Here is a 14,977-nt window from a genome sequence, read left to right on the forward strand (position 1 = left end):
GTCTTATATTTTTGTCTGCCTGATGACATTATAAAGAGTTAAATCAGATGTTATGAGCAGTCTTTGCTTGATTTCCCTTTCTACAAAATACTTTTTTACTCTTACTTGAGTTATTTCTTGGATGCTTACCTTTCACTCTCCCTCTTCCTACGTGAGTGTAATTTTTGCGTTCTCTATTTCCGATGAGAACTTTCACGTCTAAAACGAAAAGCGCCTTCGTCGACGGTGATTCTGACAAACCTGGCAACCCTCACCGGACGCTTTCTGATGACGCCAAAACCTCCGCGACTCCACGCATGCGACAAAACAGGAATCAACCGCTTTCCGTTCGTTGGTTCCGATCCAGAAGTAGCCTCTTTTTTTGTGTGTGTGTTTATCTGTGAAAGTTTTGGACTATATTGCGTGCTTGAATCCAGCATGGCTTCTACATCAATGCCGCAGAAGCGCTACTACAGACAGCGAGCCCACGCAAACCCGATGGCGCACCACACGTTTGATTAGTGAGTGAAGTTGCCCCATTAGCCTCTTTACTCGCCACAACATTCATTGTGTGATTTAACTGCGCAGTACCACATGTGCTTTTTCTTCTTTTCTATTCCGATTGAACGTACAGGACTGTGAGTCTCTTTAGTGGAGCAAAAAAACTACTGTTGTTTACAGACAATTAGGGGGGTTAAAGAGGCATAAAATAACCAAATCTCTTTTAATTGGGAGGCTGTGGCTCTTCAACTTGTCACATAGTATTGTATCAAAAATGAAATGGAAAAAAAAAAAAGAATGACGCTATAATCCCTAAAACTAATATTGTGTTGATTTAACTCCAGCATTCAGTCTTCGTGGGTCATCAATTATTGTGACTTTACATATAATTAGCTATTTTCCAATTATTTCGGTGTCTGTCGATTCATTTCTGATTTTTAGGGTCACAATTCGATGCAGAAACGATTTTTAATTCAAAAACCAATTTTTCTGTTCAAATGGTCAAGAGATTCTGTTTAAATTATGTGACAAGAAAATACAATGTTTTGAACATTTTGTATTACAGAACAAAGAGTATATTTATTTCAAACAATTACATAAGGTTCCTTACTGTGTCCAATTCCATCAGTTTATATTAAACAAAAATAGATTTGTATGTTATATTCTGTAACTTAAATGACCAGTATTAGGTTAGTTTAACTGTCTGGCTTTTTCTTAACTACAATAAAAATAATCTAAATACATATGGTGGGCGAAACGGTCTTCTACGGTGGCCCAGTGGGTGCGTAGTGCGATATGACAATACTCACAAATAGAAGCAATAGAGACGTACAACTTAAAGGTATTTTAAAATCAAATTTTGAGCATTTTGATTTATTTTGATGTAAGTTACATTTAAGAGCAAATAAGTTTTTAGATAATTTATTGTAATATTATTTTTTTACATTTTAATTAGGTTGTGTGCACTTTGAAATGCATATTTTTATATTCTCTGATTAATATTTTGTAATTTATTGACATAACGTGCACATTCCCAATTCCTCTGAAGCAACAAGAAGAGCCTTTTGTCTTTTTTTAGGTCCTGTCTGTTTATCCATCAGATTTATTGATCCAGTTGCATCATCTTAGTGGTTACTTCATCACACAGTTCGCTAACCTTATAGACAATTCAATGCTCCTGATTAACTTTACAGAATTTTTGGACTTGCTCCCTAGTATTGAATATTGGTCATTGTCAGAGATAGTGAAGAGAAGAGGACCTGCGATGTGTAGCATTTTCAGCTTTGTGCTGCATTTTGAAGTTCTGAAGTCACCCGAGTCTGGGAAACCTCTTTTAATATTCCTTTCATAAAACCTATAATGTTAGTTTGGAGAAATAATTGTGATCTTATTAGGATTTTCTGTAGCTGACCATGTTTTCCTCCTCCTCTCCAGCCCAGTGTGTCCTGAAGAAATGGACTGGTCCAAGCTTTATCCAGAACTCATACCTGGGCCCTCGTCAGAGACGGAGGCCCCTAAAGTCGAGTTTGCAGACATTGGCTGTGGATACGGAGGTCTTCTGGGTAAATGGGTCGCTGATGTGAAAGCCGGCGCTTTTCTCTGCTATAAAATAGTTCTGTATTGATCCAAGGTTTGTGTTTCTGTCTTCATCCTTTCTTCTTCTCCTTTTGCCAGTGGAGTTATCTCCACTGTTCCCAGATAAGCTCATGTTGGGCTTGGAGATCAGAGTAAAAGTATCGGATTACGTGCAGGACCGCATTCGGTCTCTGCGTGAGAAGAACCCGGGAAGCTACCAGAACATCGCGTGCCTCCGCAGCAACGCAATGAAGTACCTCCCCAACTTTTTCTTCAAAGGACAGGTAGATTAACCTCTATGGATTTTTTATTGGATTTTGTAAATCAGAGACAAAAAAGTGAGAGAAAGGGAAGAAAAGAGGCGAAGACTAGTTATTTTAACACAATTTGTATTTATTTATGTATTTATTATTCACATGTTTAAGTTTTGTGTCGGTTTTCAAAAGTCTTTATTTGTCAGTCGATTGATGAATCGTCAGGCTCTTCAACCAGTCAGATATTATTGGTTTACATCTCACACAGAGTTGGGTGAGAATCAGTAGCTTTGTTTCTCTTAGTCATATACAGACCTTGTTTGAGCCATTTTCTATGACCTACTTTTTTATAACTTAGTCACTTTTTATTAAACAAACACATTGTAGGGGATATAAAAAATCATGGAATTAATTTTTGGCTGGGTAAATAATTTTACACAACAAATGTCAGATCAGAAAAACAAAAAACATCAAATCTACGCAGAAATATACAGTCAGATCATGCAGATAGATTCAATTAGTCAATTACATACATTTAAATTTGATTCTAGTAAATGAACAATGCAGTTCATAATTCAAATTAGTAGAAAGGCTAATTTCTCAGGAAACCCACTCTTCCCAAATGAGCATTTTTACAACATAATTTCGTCATCATGCGAAATCTGATCTGTTTTATGAAATTTATCAGTCCCTCCTGCATCCACCCATCATGATCCTTCCACCCCTTTAATTCACCGCTGGGTTCTCTGACTTGCAAACTTCCCTCTTTTTCCTCTAAATGTAGCACTTTTGGGTTCGTCAGACCACAGGACTCATCTCCCAGAATCAAAGGATTCATCCCTTCTACATTTACAAACTATAATCTGGCTTTTATGCTTCCTCCTCACTCAGCCTATCTTAGTGCAGCACCTGTTGCTCTAATAAATTTCTCATCAGCTTCAGCCAGCATCTTCTAAAGATGTTCCTTAAATTACATCCATGTATGTATCTCTGCTTGTGAATGAGCCCATCATAGGGTTCAAAAAGCCAAGACTTTGTCTGACCTTTCTCAAATTGTTTAAAGGCATAATCTTAGTTTACTTAATGCAGTAAAGATATATGTAAAGATGTCTCTTTCTCTTTTTATTCTGTGAATATATTTATATTTAAGCTAGTCAGAAAAATATTTTAGATGTGTTTCTAAAAAAGCACCAGATTTCAAAACCTCAACAGTTGTTAGTCCATGTAAGGTAAATGTGTCACATTTTAATCCATGAAAGCCCAACAGTCACCATGAGATGAAGAGAAACCAGTTAGGATGTTCAGGAAGAGAGCTGCTGTTGATAACAGCAACACAGTTTACTGGTAAATTTACATTGTAAAACTATTTCAAAGTTCTAGAAAACAAGTGTGGGTGTAACAATGAATAAAACCCACAAGACAAGTTCATGAGAACAAGAGATTTTGCTTTAAGGAAAATTTTAAATGCAAATGGTCCTTTATTCCGCAAGATTTTGCCCCAAACTGGATTCTTTCTTTCTTTTATCTCTTCAACATTTCCAATTTCCCACCTTAAACCTAAAAAAAAGGACAACTTTTCTGTAAAGAAGACACACTGATCCCCATTTTAGCTGTTCACCTTACTGATTATTGCACTGACTAAAGCCCAGGCCATGTGTTTCATAAAAAGGTGCTTCGTTTATCTTTAACAGATGGAGTTAATGAAATTCTGCAGATTATTTAATACATGTAGGAATTTTACAACAATGGGTTCACTGACTGGGGAAGGACATTGTGTCGGCTCGGTGCAGAGGCTGTTCACATTAAATACTGTAATCTAGGACCTGTTTGAACTTGCATTAGATTACACCGTGTGCTTTGTGTGCGAGGGGGGATAAATTAGCTAACCTAGATAAAACAACTTTTCACCTTAAATGCCCCCTGACTGGGTATAAACTCGGAAATGAGCGCACGTACAGAAGAGCTGTAAAAGTGTGACGTATGTGTAATTTACATCATGAAGGTGTTTCATATAAAAGTGCACACACGGAATCAATCTGCTGTGACTTTGCCATGCTGGTTAGGTTAAATCAGAATGATGTGAGCTTTAATTGTGCTTCCAGACAGGAGACGCTGTGCCAAACCGAGATTTGAAGCGCTTTAAATGAATTCACATAAACTGAAAGGATAGGGAGAGACTGGTTTTACTTTAGGTGAAGACAAAGACAAGCTGTGTGAAAGTAGTCTTAACCCTTGACCTCTTTTCACATTTCTTTTTTTGAAATTTCGCTTTCATTGGGAATTTATTCGTTAGACCTTAATAAAAGACTCACAAATTGCCGACTGGCACAAAAAAGGATGACTTGATTTAAGAAAAATACAACAAAAACTGAGAAATATGCAGTTCATTTGTATTCAACCCCCTTTTCATCTTATACTTGGTGGTGGCAGCGTCATGCTGTGGGAATGCTTTCTTTCAACTGGAGCGGCAAAAACATTTTATAGTTTATTGGAAGATAGATGGAATCCAACTAGGGCTGGATAATAAATCAGTAACAATATGTGTCGTAACATTATCAATATCAATAGAAAATACATCTGATAGAATATTCTAGGGGTGTCCAATGTGTGGCCTGGGGGCCATTTGTGGCCCTTGGTCTGATTTTGTGCGACCCCCAATTTCAATTCAAAAGTGATACAAATTTGTCCTGCAGATAAAGACTTTTAGTTTGTAACCAGGGTAAAAAAATGTTACCAACATAATTTTCTTACACAGGAAAATATAAAGTAAAACACAAAGTATTTGTGTTTTTATAATCAAGTTCTAACAAGAGATAAAACCAAGAGACTTTTACTGAAAAGTAAAGAATTTTGATGCACCCAAATCAGCTTTTATTCTTTCTTAAATGTGGCTAAATATAGCAAACGTTTTGAAAGAAAATGACCCAAGTTCTGTTCTTATTACTGACAATAAATTTATTACATCGAGCCCAAAAGAAACTGAAAACTACATGTCTTGCGCGCAAAATCTGCTGTGTCATATTACCTTCTACAATTTTCCACAAAAAAATTTGAAAATTTCTGAATTTCAAACGTCAAAATTTCAAGTTTTCTCAAAGATTTCTGTGATTAACCACAAAATTTCTGAGTTTTTGGCAGAAATTTACTCCCTTTTTTTCTATCTACACAGGCCCTGATACACCGTCATAAAAATCCTTTTCAAGTTTTGGATCTATAATAAACATCGGGCTACTTTATTTATCTTATTTACTATTTTTTGGCTCTCGACTACTTTTGAGTCCACAACTTCGATCCACATGGCAAAAAGTTTGGACACCCCTGGAATATTCAGTGAAATCCGATCCAGAAGCTCACAGCATTTTGGGAGATGTAGCAGAGGAAAGGCTTTGTCTGCTCAATGCTAGTGGCATTAACTCACTCACTCTGTTGTTACCTAGCAACAGCCTGTTGAGTAACTTGTGCAGCAGCGGTTTAAGGTTTTGCCACCGTGTCTCCTAACTGTATAAATATCAAAGTCAAAGGGTTTAGTGAAAACTATGGATAAGCAGGAAGTGTAATGCTATCAGTATTCCTGATATTTAAAACAAAAAACGAATCAATAATTATTGATTTCGACCGATATGAAACACTTATATTGTGATACATTTTTCAGCCCTATTGTTCAGCCATAAATCCAACTGTGTGTTCGTCCATGTTAGGACTTTCCATCCAGTGAAAGAGATTAAAAATATGGGAAAGACTGTAAAGCATTTAAAGGGGTTTCTACAAAGAGGTGATTGCAGGGGCTAACAATGCTGAAAAGTCTTGAACTTTTTGTTTCTTAAGCGCAATTCACATGGGGTAAACATTATCTGGGGACCACATATATTAAATAAATGACTCACCTATATCTTCGATTTACGTGGCACAGGATAACCAAAGCCTGAGATTTTGCTGACGTTAGCTGTTTTGCGTCAACTCTGGGAATGACGCGAGTTAATGAAACAACTTTTCAGGCTACTGGGTGCTGTGTTGCTGCTAGCGCTAGCCAATAACAGAAGGCTTCAAACAGAGGATATGCATGATGTGAGCCATCATTTTGCATCTGATTTTGCTTCATCCTTTTCTTTTTGATGCCATGTGTTTTGGGACGACAGGGTTTTGCTGGCCCAGACCCAAACGGTTTTCAGTGCACTCCAATGCAGCCTCCATTCTTAAAGCGCGTTTTGGATCCCGCCCACTTCTGTCCAAATCACAGCGATGCCTATTTAGACTTAGACTTAGACTTGTACTTTATTGATCCTTTGGGAAGACTCCCTCAGGAAATTGAAGTTACCAGCAGCTCCCAGGCAAAAAACAAAGATAACACACAGTAAGCAAAAGTGCAAAAGAATACAAAATACAAATTAAATACTAAGGTACACACCAAATGTGAGTAAACAAAACCTTAAATTATGCAAGAAAAACCTTAAATTATGCAAGAAACAAGGAATAAGAATATAGAATATAAGAATATAAGTAAATATAAATACAACACAAAAAAAATATAAGAATTGGCGGATAGATTGACCAGTGATATCGTATTGCACTATGTGGTTTGACCTGATAAGTATGGAGAAAAATACAAGGGGTCACTACTCCTTCCACCCTCTGTCCTGTGTCACCTCCCCCCCCCACCCCCCCAATGAGGAATTGTACAGTCTGAAGGCATGGGGGACAAAAGAGTTTTTAAATCTATTGGTCCGGCACTTGGGAAGCAGCAGTCTGTCACTGAACAGGCTCCTCTGGCTGCTGATTTGCATTGGATTAGTGTTTTCACGTGACTTCGTAGTTCAGCAAAATATAATTGGTAATTTGAGAGGAAAGTTTTACTTTACAAATGACTGACATGGCCGATTCACACCGGATTAACAACACTGACGATCTCCCTCATTATTACAAACAGCATGTGGTTCCTAGGTAAAACTAATCCCATCAGAAAAGGGCTTCAGATGACTCAGTTTGGAAAATCCCAGACGATGATGTCACGGCTTTGTAAGCTTCACAACATTTGAATTAATTGGGGAACATCTGTGGATGCACTTTAAAATAACACCTCAAACACTCTGCTGCCTTGTGTCACAGCATCGTGACATTAAAACAGAAAAGTTATAAGACAGAGGACTGTGGACCTTCACAAGTCTGATTCATCCTTGTTTACAATCAGACGCTTGAAGCTGAAACATGTACAGTATGTGTTCAGATAATTATAATCTAGTATAAATAGCATGGGAATGTCCTGCTGTCGTACTGTTTAAGAAGGAGACGGATTCTGTGACCCAGTAATGAACTTGTTTCAGTGTAAAATAGGCAAATCAACCCCAGAACGAAAGCAGAAGACCTTGTGAAGATGTTTGCTGAAGCTGGGAAGATAGCAGGGCTGCAACGATTGCAGTTTTTTGGCCGATTCCCGATTACCGACCTTTAAAAAGCCTGACCTGCTTGTTCTGATTTTGGCCGATATTGATTCTTTTGTCTGAAATGTTGCTAAATATAGCAAGAAAGTCACTGAGTTGGTAACAGTGGGGTGACTATTGTTAACTGCACACATGACCTGACCTCAAACCTCTCTGAATGGAGAGCAGAAAAGGACAGTGGCTGATTCTTAGACCTTTGCTGAGGTAGATAAGCTTCATGTAAGTATGAAGCTTAGGAATCGGTGATCCCAAAATCACTGATCTTCCAAAATTACGGAAATGGATGCCGATGAATTGTCTGGCCAATAAATCGGTGCATTCCCAAAAAAGAGTGTCAATATCCTCAGTGAAACATGTCCTGTACTGACGTGGACTGTAAGGCCGCTCAGAGAAAAAGAAGCCATTACTAAAACATTTACATAATAAACTAGAAGTTCTCTGTCCCGGACGTCTTTTGTTGCAAAGTGTTAGTCAAATGAAAGCAAGAAACCTTGTGAAAATGGCTGAAGCTCATCAGAGGGTCATTATCTAAACAAGTCATGTGCAGACATGGACCGAAAGACAACTCGGAGAGGGAGAAGTCAGATTACCTTAGATCTTAATTTTTGGAGACTCATCCTGTCATCCAATGAAACATAAATGTAATGTTTGGGGGAAAAAAATGTTATAAATATATCAGTTCGGGAATCATTCGTAAAGTCATTTAAATGTTCCTCAGAGGAACAACCGCTGCATCTTTTATCGTTAGTTTTCTGTGCAGCTCATAATTAGCATAAACAAGAACGAAGAGAGGACCACCCAGATCAAATGTTGGGCATGTAGCGCCACTGTCTCTCACACGCATGAGCCGGCTTATTCCAAAAAGCCGAAACAGTTTTCTCTTTTCACCTCTCTGGTTTGTTTTGTACCCTAAAAATGATTTGAAGTATTGAGGTTTTTCCATCTTCCATCAGCAGCTCGGAGCCCCTGAGGCTGCTGCTGTTCCCGGTGATTATCCCCACATCTTTCTGCCTGTACCAGATGTTATTTATTTTAACTAATAAAAAGTGACTGGAGTTATTTTTTTTCTTTAATATATCAGCCAGACTAATATCAGTGGTGCCTGCACTTGAGCGACCGTCGAAGACAAACATGGGGAAGTTTGTGGTAGAAAGAAAAAAACGTCGAGGAGGGAAATTCCAGTCTTGCAGAGTTTAAACTCCGACTACAGAATATTATGAAATGTTATGTTCGACAGAGAACTCAGAAGCTTTTCTGGTCCACGTGTTTTGTTCTTCACTTTAAATGTAAATTTTAAATGAAGGGAGTAAAAACACTTTATTTCTAAATATTGGCGAACTGTTGACGGAAATTTCCCAAATTCTTTGTTTGGCCAACACAAATGACTTATTTTCTCTGTGTGTGCTTGACTAATTGTTCCCACTGTTTGTCTTGTAGCTCAGTAAGATGTTCTTCCTGTTCCCTGACCCTCATTTCAAGAAGACCAAGCACAAATGGAGGATTGTTAGCCCCACGTTGTTAGCAGAATACGCCTACACACTCAGGATCGGGGTACGTTTGAGCGCTACTTGTGTGCAGAATAACATAAACATTAAGAAATGATTGGATACTGTTGAAATCTTTTTGCATTTTAGTATATGTTGAATTGCCTACTGAGTACAGCTTTACATCTGCATCTGAATAAATCAGAATATCATCAAAAATTCATTTTATTTCATTGATTCAGTCATTTACATCTTCCACAGGGAGGGCAGGCCTAAAAAAGTAAATTTTTGAAGAAGCTTGTTGTTTGTAGTGTTGCATTTATGAATAGTGAAGGAAAGTTCAGTGGAAGGAAAAGGTGCGGTAGTAGAATGTGCATTAGCAAGACTGATACAGATAAGATACTGATAAGAAGATTGTTAAGTAAAGTCCATTCAGGACTTTGGAGGAAAAATCCTGATTTTTCTCCCTTCTGTCTGCCTCGTCTGTGATCATAATGTTTGAAACTCTTTGCGTCTCCTGGACTGATTTTATGCCCCCGATGACTGTAATTGATTCATGAATGATACAAGTGATGGAGACTTTTCATTTCCATGAAAAAATATTTTACTTACAGTGGAAGTGTAATAAACACACTTTTATTTTCTTTTTAATTTCATATATAAATAGCATGACATCAATCCTGTGACTTTTACATGAAAGCGAATGTAATTAAAAAGATTTACTTTCAATTAATTTATTATATGTGGCTGAAAACAAAGAAAAGTATTTTTGTTATTTCTGAGAAAAAGTTATAAATTTTTTCCAGTCAATCCTAAAGTAATTTGCAAACTGGATGCCTTTCTCTTAATAAAGAAAATGTGCAAAACCCAATTTAGGTTTTGGTTCTACGGTGATTTACACATTACTATTCTACAAAATGTTTGACGACTTTTTAAAATTGTAATCTTGCATTATCAGTTTATTATTGAGCAAGTGAAAAAAATATAATTTAGATTTTATATTGTTAGTTTAAATAAGACATAATTTCAGTCCTGCTGGCGCTGTGAACTTGAGGATTTTGTCCCAAAATCCAAAAGGTTTGGATATAAAGGTATTAAGATAAAGGTATTTATAAAGATATAAAGGTGTGGGCCACTATATCTCTCTGCAATGAAATCATGTTTTGTTATATTTTTGTTGTGTGATTAAAAAAAACTACTGATCAGCTGTAGCTAATCTATGTCAAATTTTAGTTGAATTGCTGAAATAAATCTCCTTTTTGATGCTCCGATTTACACATAAGCTATTTTTTTATCTTCATTAGAAAAAAAAAAATCAGCTGCAGCAGTGGAAAGCTTTTTTTTCTCCCCTCTCTGTCATTTTATCAGCAGCTTGTGTTCAGCAGAAATCAGTGAATTCAGTGAAATCAGTTTGAGCAAGCCGCCTGCGGCCGGGTGTCGTCCCCACCCACCCACCCGGCCGGCCCCTTCCCGTCGGAGCCGTCTCTGCAGCTCTGGGTCATTTGAGCAGAGCAGCGCCGCTGATGGAGGGTTCAGAGAACAATGGGAGGCTTGTGTCTAAATTTGACTTTATTGTTTTTCCTCCACTGACGGATTTGTGCGTGTGTGTGTCGGGGAGTGTGTCGACGGGCCTTGGGCGTTGGCGCGTTGCCAGACATTCGCCGCTGGGTGGGAAGATTGTCAGGAATCTGCCTATTTATAGAGCTGCTCTCATAGCGTATCATTTAGTCATCACCTGGGTTGAATTTAAAATATGATCAGACGACACCTCAAACAGTAAACAGTAGTGATTGAGCAACGGAGATTAATGTGGCTGCACTGCTGATAACGCCAGCGCTCATCATCGTACTGCCCCGTTAAAAAAAAAAACTCCAAAAAACTAAGTTTTACGTGCTGAAATGCACCACTGTGGAAATTTGTTCCACTGCTAAGCTTTCTAAGAAATCCATTTTCTGGTAACTTTATCTTCCCAGCCTCCAGCGCAAACTGTATTGACAAGGTGATTCACCTCTGTACTGTCTGTTTGCTATTTTTATCTTTTTACATGAATTACCCTGTCAGGGTGGTGAAAGCATCAACTTTGAGCCCAAACACTGAACTTTTCAGAAAAAAAAAGAGCAAATTTTATTATCAGGGGAAAAGTTTACCTGGATGATAACTGGATGTGTGTTTGAACACCAGTAAAAGTTTGTTAGCCTATTTTTTTCCCAGAAGTGTCCTTATGACCTTCATGTGAATATTTTTTTTCCTGGTTGCTTCAGGGTTTGGTGTACACCATAACAGATGTGGAGGAGGTGCACCTCTGGATGGTGAAGCACTTCAGCGAACATCCGCTGTTCGCACGTGTGCCAGAAGAGGATCTGGTATGTCCACATGCAGCTTTTAACCCCAAGTTCATGGAAAAAACGTCAAATTTAAGGATGTGACATTTAGTGTTTTCACACTTAGCCTAAATTGCTTTTATGTTAAGCATTAAAAAAGATATTCTTTTTCATACAAATAGTGTTTATGCCTTTCAAACGCATCCTGAAACTTGACTGTGTTTTAAGGTTTTGTGTGATAGTGCATAATTTTTATAAGTTTTTTTTGATTTTTATCAACAACAACAAAAAAAACAGTCTACACTTAATAGAAACATTTTTTTTGACATAGTTAAATCTTCGTACATCCAAACATGAGAATCCTTCTGATTGGTTCAACAAACTTCCTACTGCATTTTTCATCTGAAATGTTTTATTTCTTGCTTCATCGGAGTCGATGAAATTCAAGTAAGGTTTTATCAGATTTTACGGTCTGAACAGCATCAACACCGCCGTTATGAACACTTCCTGTTTCTTTGCCTTAATTCTCCTCCTGAACCTTGAGTTGCAAACCTCAGACGGAGGGAGATCGCTGGTCTTTGAATGCGAAAGAGCCTCCAGTCACAACCGATCTCATTGATTTAACACACCTGACTTTTATTTTGAAATTAACTACAGTCCCAGTTCCTGTTAAGTGTCCACAACTTTTAAACTTGCCTCAGTTTTTTCCCCACTACAACCAAAAACCTCTCTTAGGATGGATGGTTTTCTTTTTTTCTTTTTTTTTTTAGCTAATACAAATCTGAAAAGTACTTAATTCTGAATTATTTTTATTCAGTCCCTATTTCTCTGATACCCCTAAATAAAATTCAAAGTCCAAATGATCCCCGATTCTGATATTTGTTCTTAAACACATCCTCTCTGATTAATGTTTGGAGGATTTAATTTGTTCATGCACTTTTCAGATTTTTTTCTTTTCAGACCTCTGTGGTCTTTAATATTATTATTAAATATTGTTTAATAATAATAATAATACTTAATATTACAGGTGGATGACGTCATTATAAGCCGCTTGAGTTCCTGCACTGAGGAAGGAAAGAAGGTGCAGAGGAACGGCGGGAAGACCTACCTCGCAGTTTTCCGGAGGATCGAGGATCCGCTTTGAAATCAGACACTTTGGACTTTAATGCGATACTTTAATGTGTTTTAATCACATGGACAACATGGACAACAAAACTCCTCAGTCGTCTAGAGACTTCTTCTGCTTAGACACCGAGTGAAAACAATGGTGCACTAGACGAAAGGTGATTTTCTTTTTTATTTATTTTAATTTTTTCAATGTACATTTCTCTCACCAGCTAGCAAGATACTTCTAAATTTGAGGTTGTCTATTTTTTTTTTATTTCAGATCTGGTTGAGTAAACTATGCAGCTTTTTATAAGACAAGATCTCGGTGTTTTCTTCGCGTACCATTCCTTCAGCGACTTGTTTGTTTTGGATTGTCATCTAGCTGCAAGATTAGAGAGTTTTCTGTCATGACTCAACGTGATGAACAATTATCCTTATCTATCGGCCCATCTTTGTGAAGTTCAAATCAAAGTGATGTGCAGCAGGAACAGTAGCATTCAGTGTTCATTGTGTGATTGCTAGCTGTATTTTACAGGTCGGTATTTGGGTCTGTCGGGTATGGAAACGGGACGGCGCAGGTCTGAAAAGGCCTTGTGCTGCTTCAGGCTGTGGTGATTATCAACAGGACGGCACATGCCTTCACGTTCAAAACCCAGACACTGGAAAAACTGAGCCGAGGAGGGAAATACTGAACCTTAAATACTGGTTCAGGTCTTGAATTGAGACGTGTCCAATTTATCAGGTTAAGCTTTTTTATTTTTGTTAGCTTTATGTATTCTTCTGCATGTTCTACATGAAACATTTTTCCAAGGTAAACTTGAACCACTTTAACACTTTAAACTCTGAATAATAGATTACATGGCGCACATAATATCTCGCAGGCTGAAATGCGTCAACCAAAGCATCCCGGACACCTGAAGGTGAAGAGCAACGATGTTTTTGTAGCGACTCCTGGGAAAAGTCCAACGCTAACCCAAACATAAACCGGAGACCAAACACTTCCCGGTGCTCCAGTGGTTTTCCCAGGTGATTGAAGGATTCTTCCCGTGTGACCGTCAGCTCTACACACGGAGCCAAAAAAAAGAAAGAAGCTTCTCAGGAACGGCTTCATGGACACAACAAAAGGCCTGAGGTGCTGACCTGGCCCTAAAATTCCCCAGATTTCAGTCCAGCGATGCATCCCCAGGATCTGCCGGCACAAGCCCCGAACCATGGAGTTACGGCCCCGGGCCTTTCCTCTGGGCCTCCGAGTTTGAGTCAAAGCTCCAAGTAAACTGGGCTACGTTCACACAGCAGCCAAATGCAACCTAAATCTCCCTATTTTCTGTCAATATGCGACCCATATCCAGCTTTCCCATATCCGGCTTTTTCACCACAGTTTGAACGGCCCAATTCGGATCTTCTGACCCAAAAAATACAATCTGTTCCACTTCTATACGTGGAACTGATTCAGATACGTATGCGATGGTTTTCGAAGCATCGGTCATGTCGCATTTCGTCCGGCTTGTACTCATTGATGTGAGACATGCGTCATAATTCTTCACCAGAAAACAGCAGATGCGGTAAATCTGTATGTAAACAATCAATGGAAATTATTATGAAATTATAAAAGAAGTCTGCATCACAGGAACTTGAGTAGCATGACAGGGTCTGAGAATAAAACACAGCTTTTTGTCTGATGCCCTTAGCTTAGACTGAATGTCTTTGCTATTGAACTGCACCAGCTTTTCACACTCAGTTTTTACTGGTTATCTGAATATATCTCAGCCAGAACCCGGTCCTTATCAGGTATGGAAATTATACATGTCCATTCTCACAGATAAATAAACAAGGCCAAAACCAGTTTTAGCATAAAGGCAAGAAATTCACATTTTGCAAATTCTTGTACTTCTGTTTGAGTCTATACTGCTTCCAAAAAGAGCCCAAGAGCTTAAAGAAAACATCGATCTCTATTGCTGTTTTTTAGTAGTAAGTTTGTGTTTTTTGGTATCTGGAAAACGAAGGAATGTAACATCACACAGCAGCAGGCACTGCCCCTCATCCAGCAACCCCGGCCAAGCCCAACCTGTCACCAACAACCCTAGCTTAGTTCCAGGACATCTGATCTGTTGGTTTTACCAATGTATTTGCTGTACAATGGCTGCTGTAAAAGACAAAGGTTTTGCTGTTGACTTACCTTCCAGAAACTTCTTGCTACATTCTTGTTGGTTGTGCAGGAGACTCTACTTCTGCTGTTCAAAAACGTACAGTTGTACATTTGCAGCCATTTTCATCTGTGAGAGTAAATGTTGAGTTGGGGAGTGTGGTCAGCAGCAGCTTAC

At 38.3% G+C, this 14,977-nt stretch overlaps 1 protein-coding gene across 2 annotated transcripts; it reads left to right on the plus strand.

Annotated features, from left to right (window-relative positions):
* Positions 1-259: 259 nt before the first annotated feature.
* On the plus strand, positions 260-12,974 carry mettl1 (methyltransferase 1, tRNA methylguanosine). Of its 2 annotated transcripts, XM_032549334.1 has the most exons (6): positions 262-500; positions 1,915-2,042; positions 2,155-2,339; positions 9,182-9,295; positions 11,490-11,591; positions 12,577-12,974. In XM_032549334.1, exons 1-6 carry the CDS (start codon positions 268-270, stop codon positions 12,691-12,693), a joined length of 879 nt encoding a protein of 292 aa, XP_032405225.1. In that variant the 5' UTR covers positions 262-267; the 3' UTR covers positions 12,694-12,974. The 2 variants fall into 2 exon arrangements, with proteins under 2 accessions (XP_032405226.1, XP_032405225.1); XM_032549335.1 differs by lacking the exon at positions 9,182-9,295 and having other exon boundaries at positions 260-500.
* The last annotated feature ends 2,003 nt before the right edge of the window (positions 12,975-14,977 follow it).

The sequence above is a fragment of the Xiphophorus hellerii genome, chromosome 20 (genome assembly GCF_003331165.1).
Source record: "Xiphophorus hellerii strain 12219 chromosome 20, Xiphophorus_hellerii-4.1, whole genome shotgun sequence".
NCBI classification, from domain to species: Eukaryota; Metazoa; Chordata; class Actinopteri; order Cyprinodontiformes; family Poeciliidae; genus Xiphophorus; species Xiphophorus hellerii.

Bases quoted from the DNA above. Each gene is read 5' to 3' on its own strand.
- mettl1 (XM_032549334.1), top strand. From the start codon at position 268: ATGACGCCAAAACCTCCGCGACTCCACGCATGCGACAAAACAGGAATC. The intron at 2,340-9,181 runs GTAGATTAACCT...TTTGTCTTGTAG, and splicing joins ACTTTTTCTTCAAAGGACAG to CTCAGTAAGATGTTCTTCCT. The intron at 11,592-12,576 runs GTATGTCCACAT...TTAATATTACAG, and splicing joins GTGTGCCAGAAGAGGATCTG to GTGGATGACGTCATTATAAG.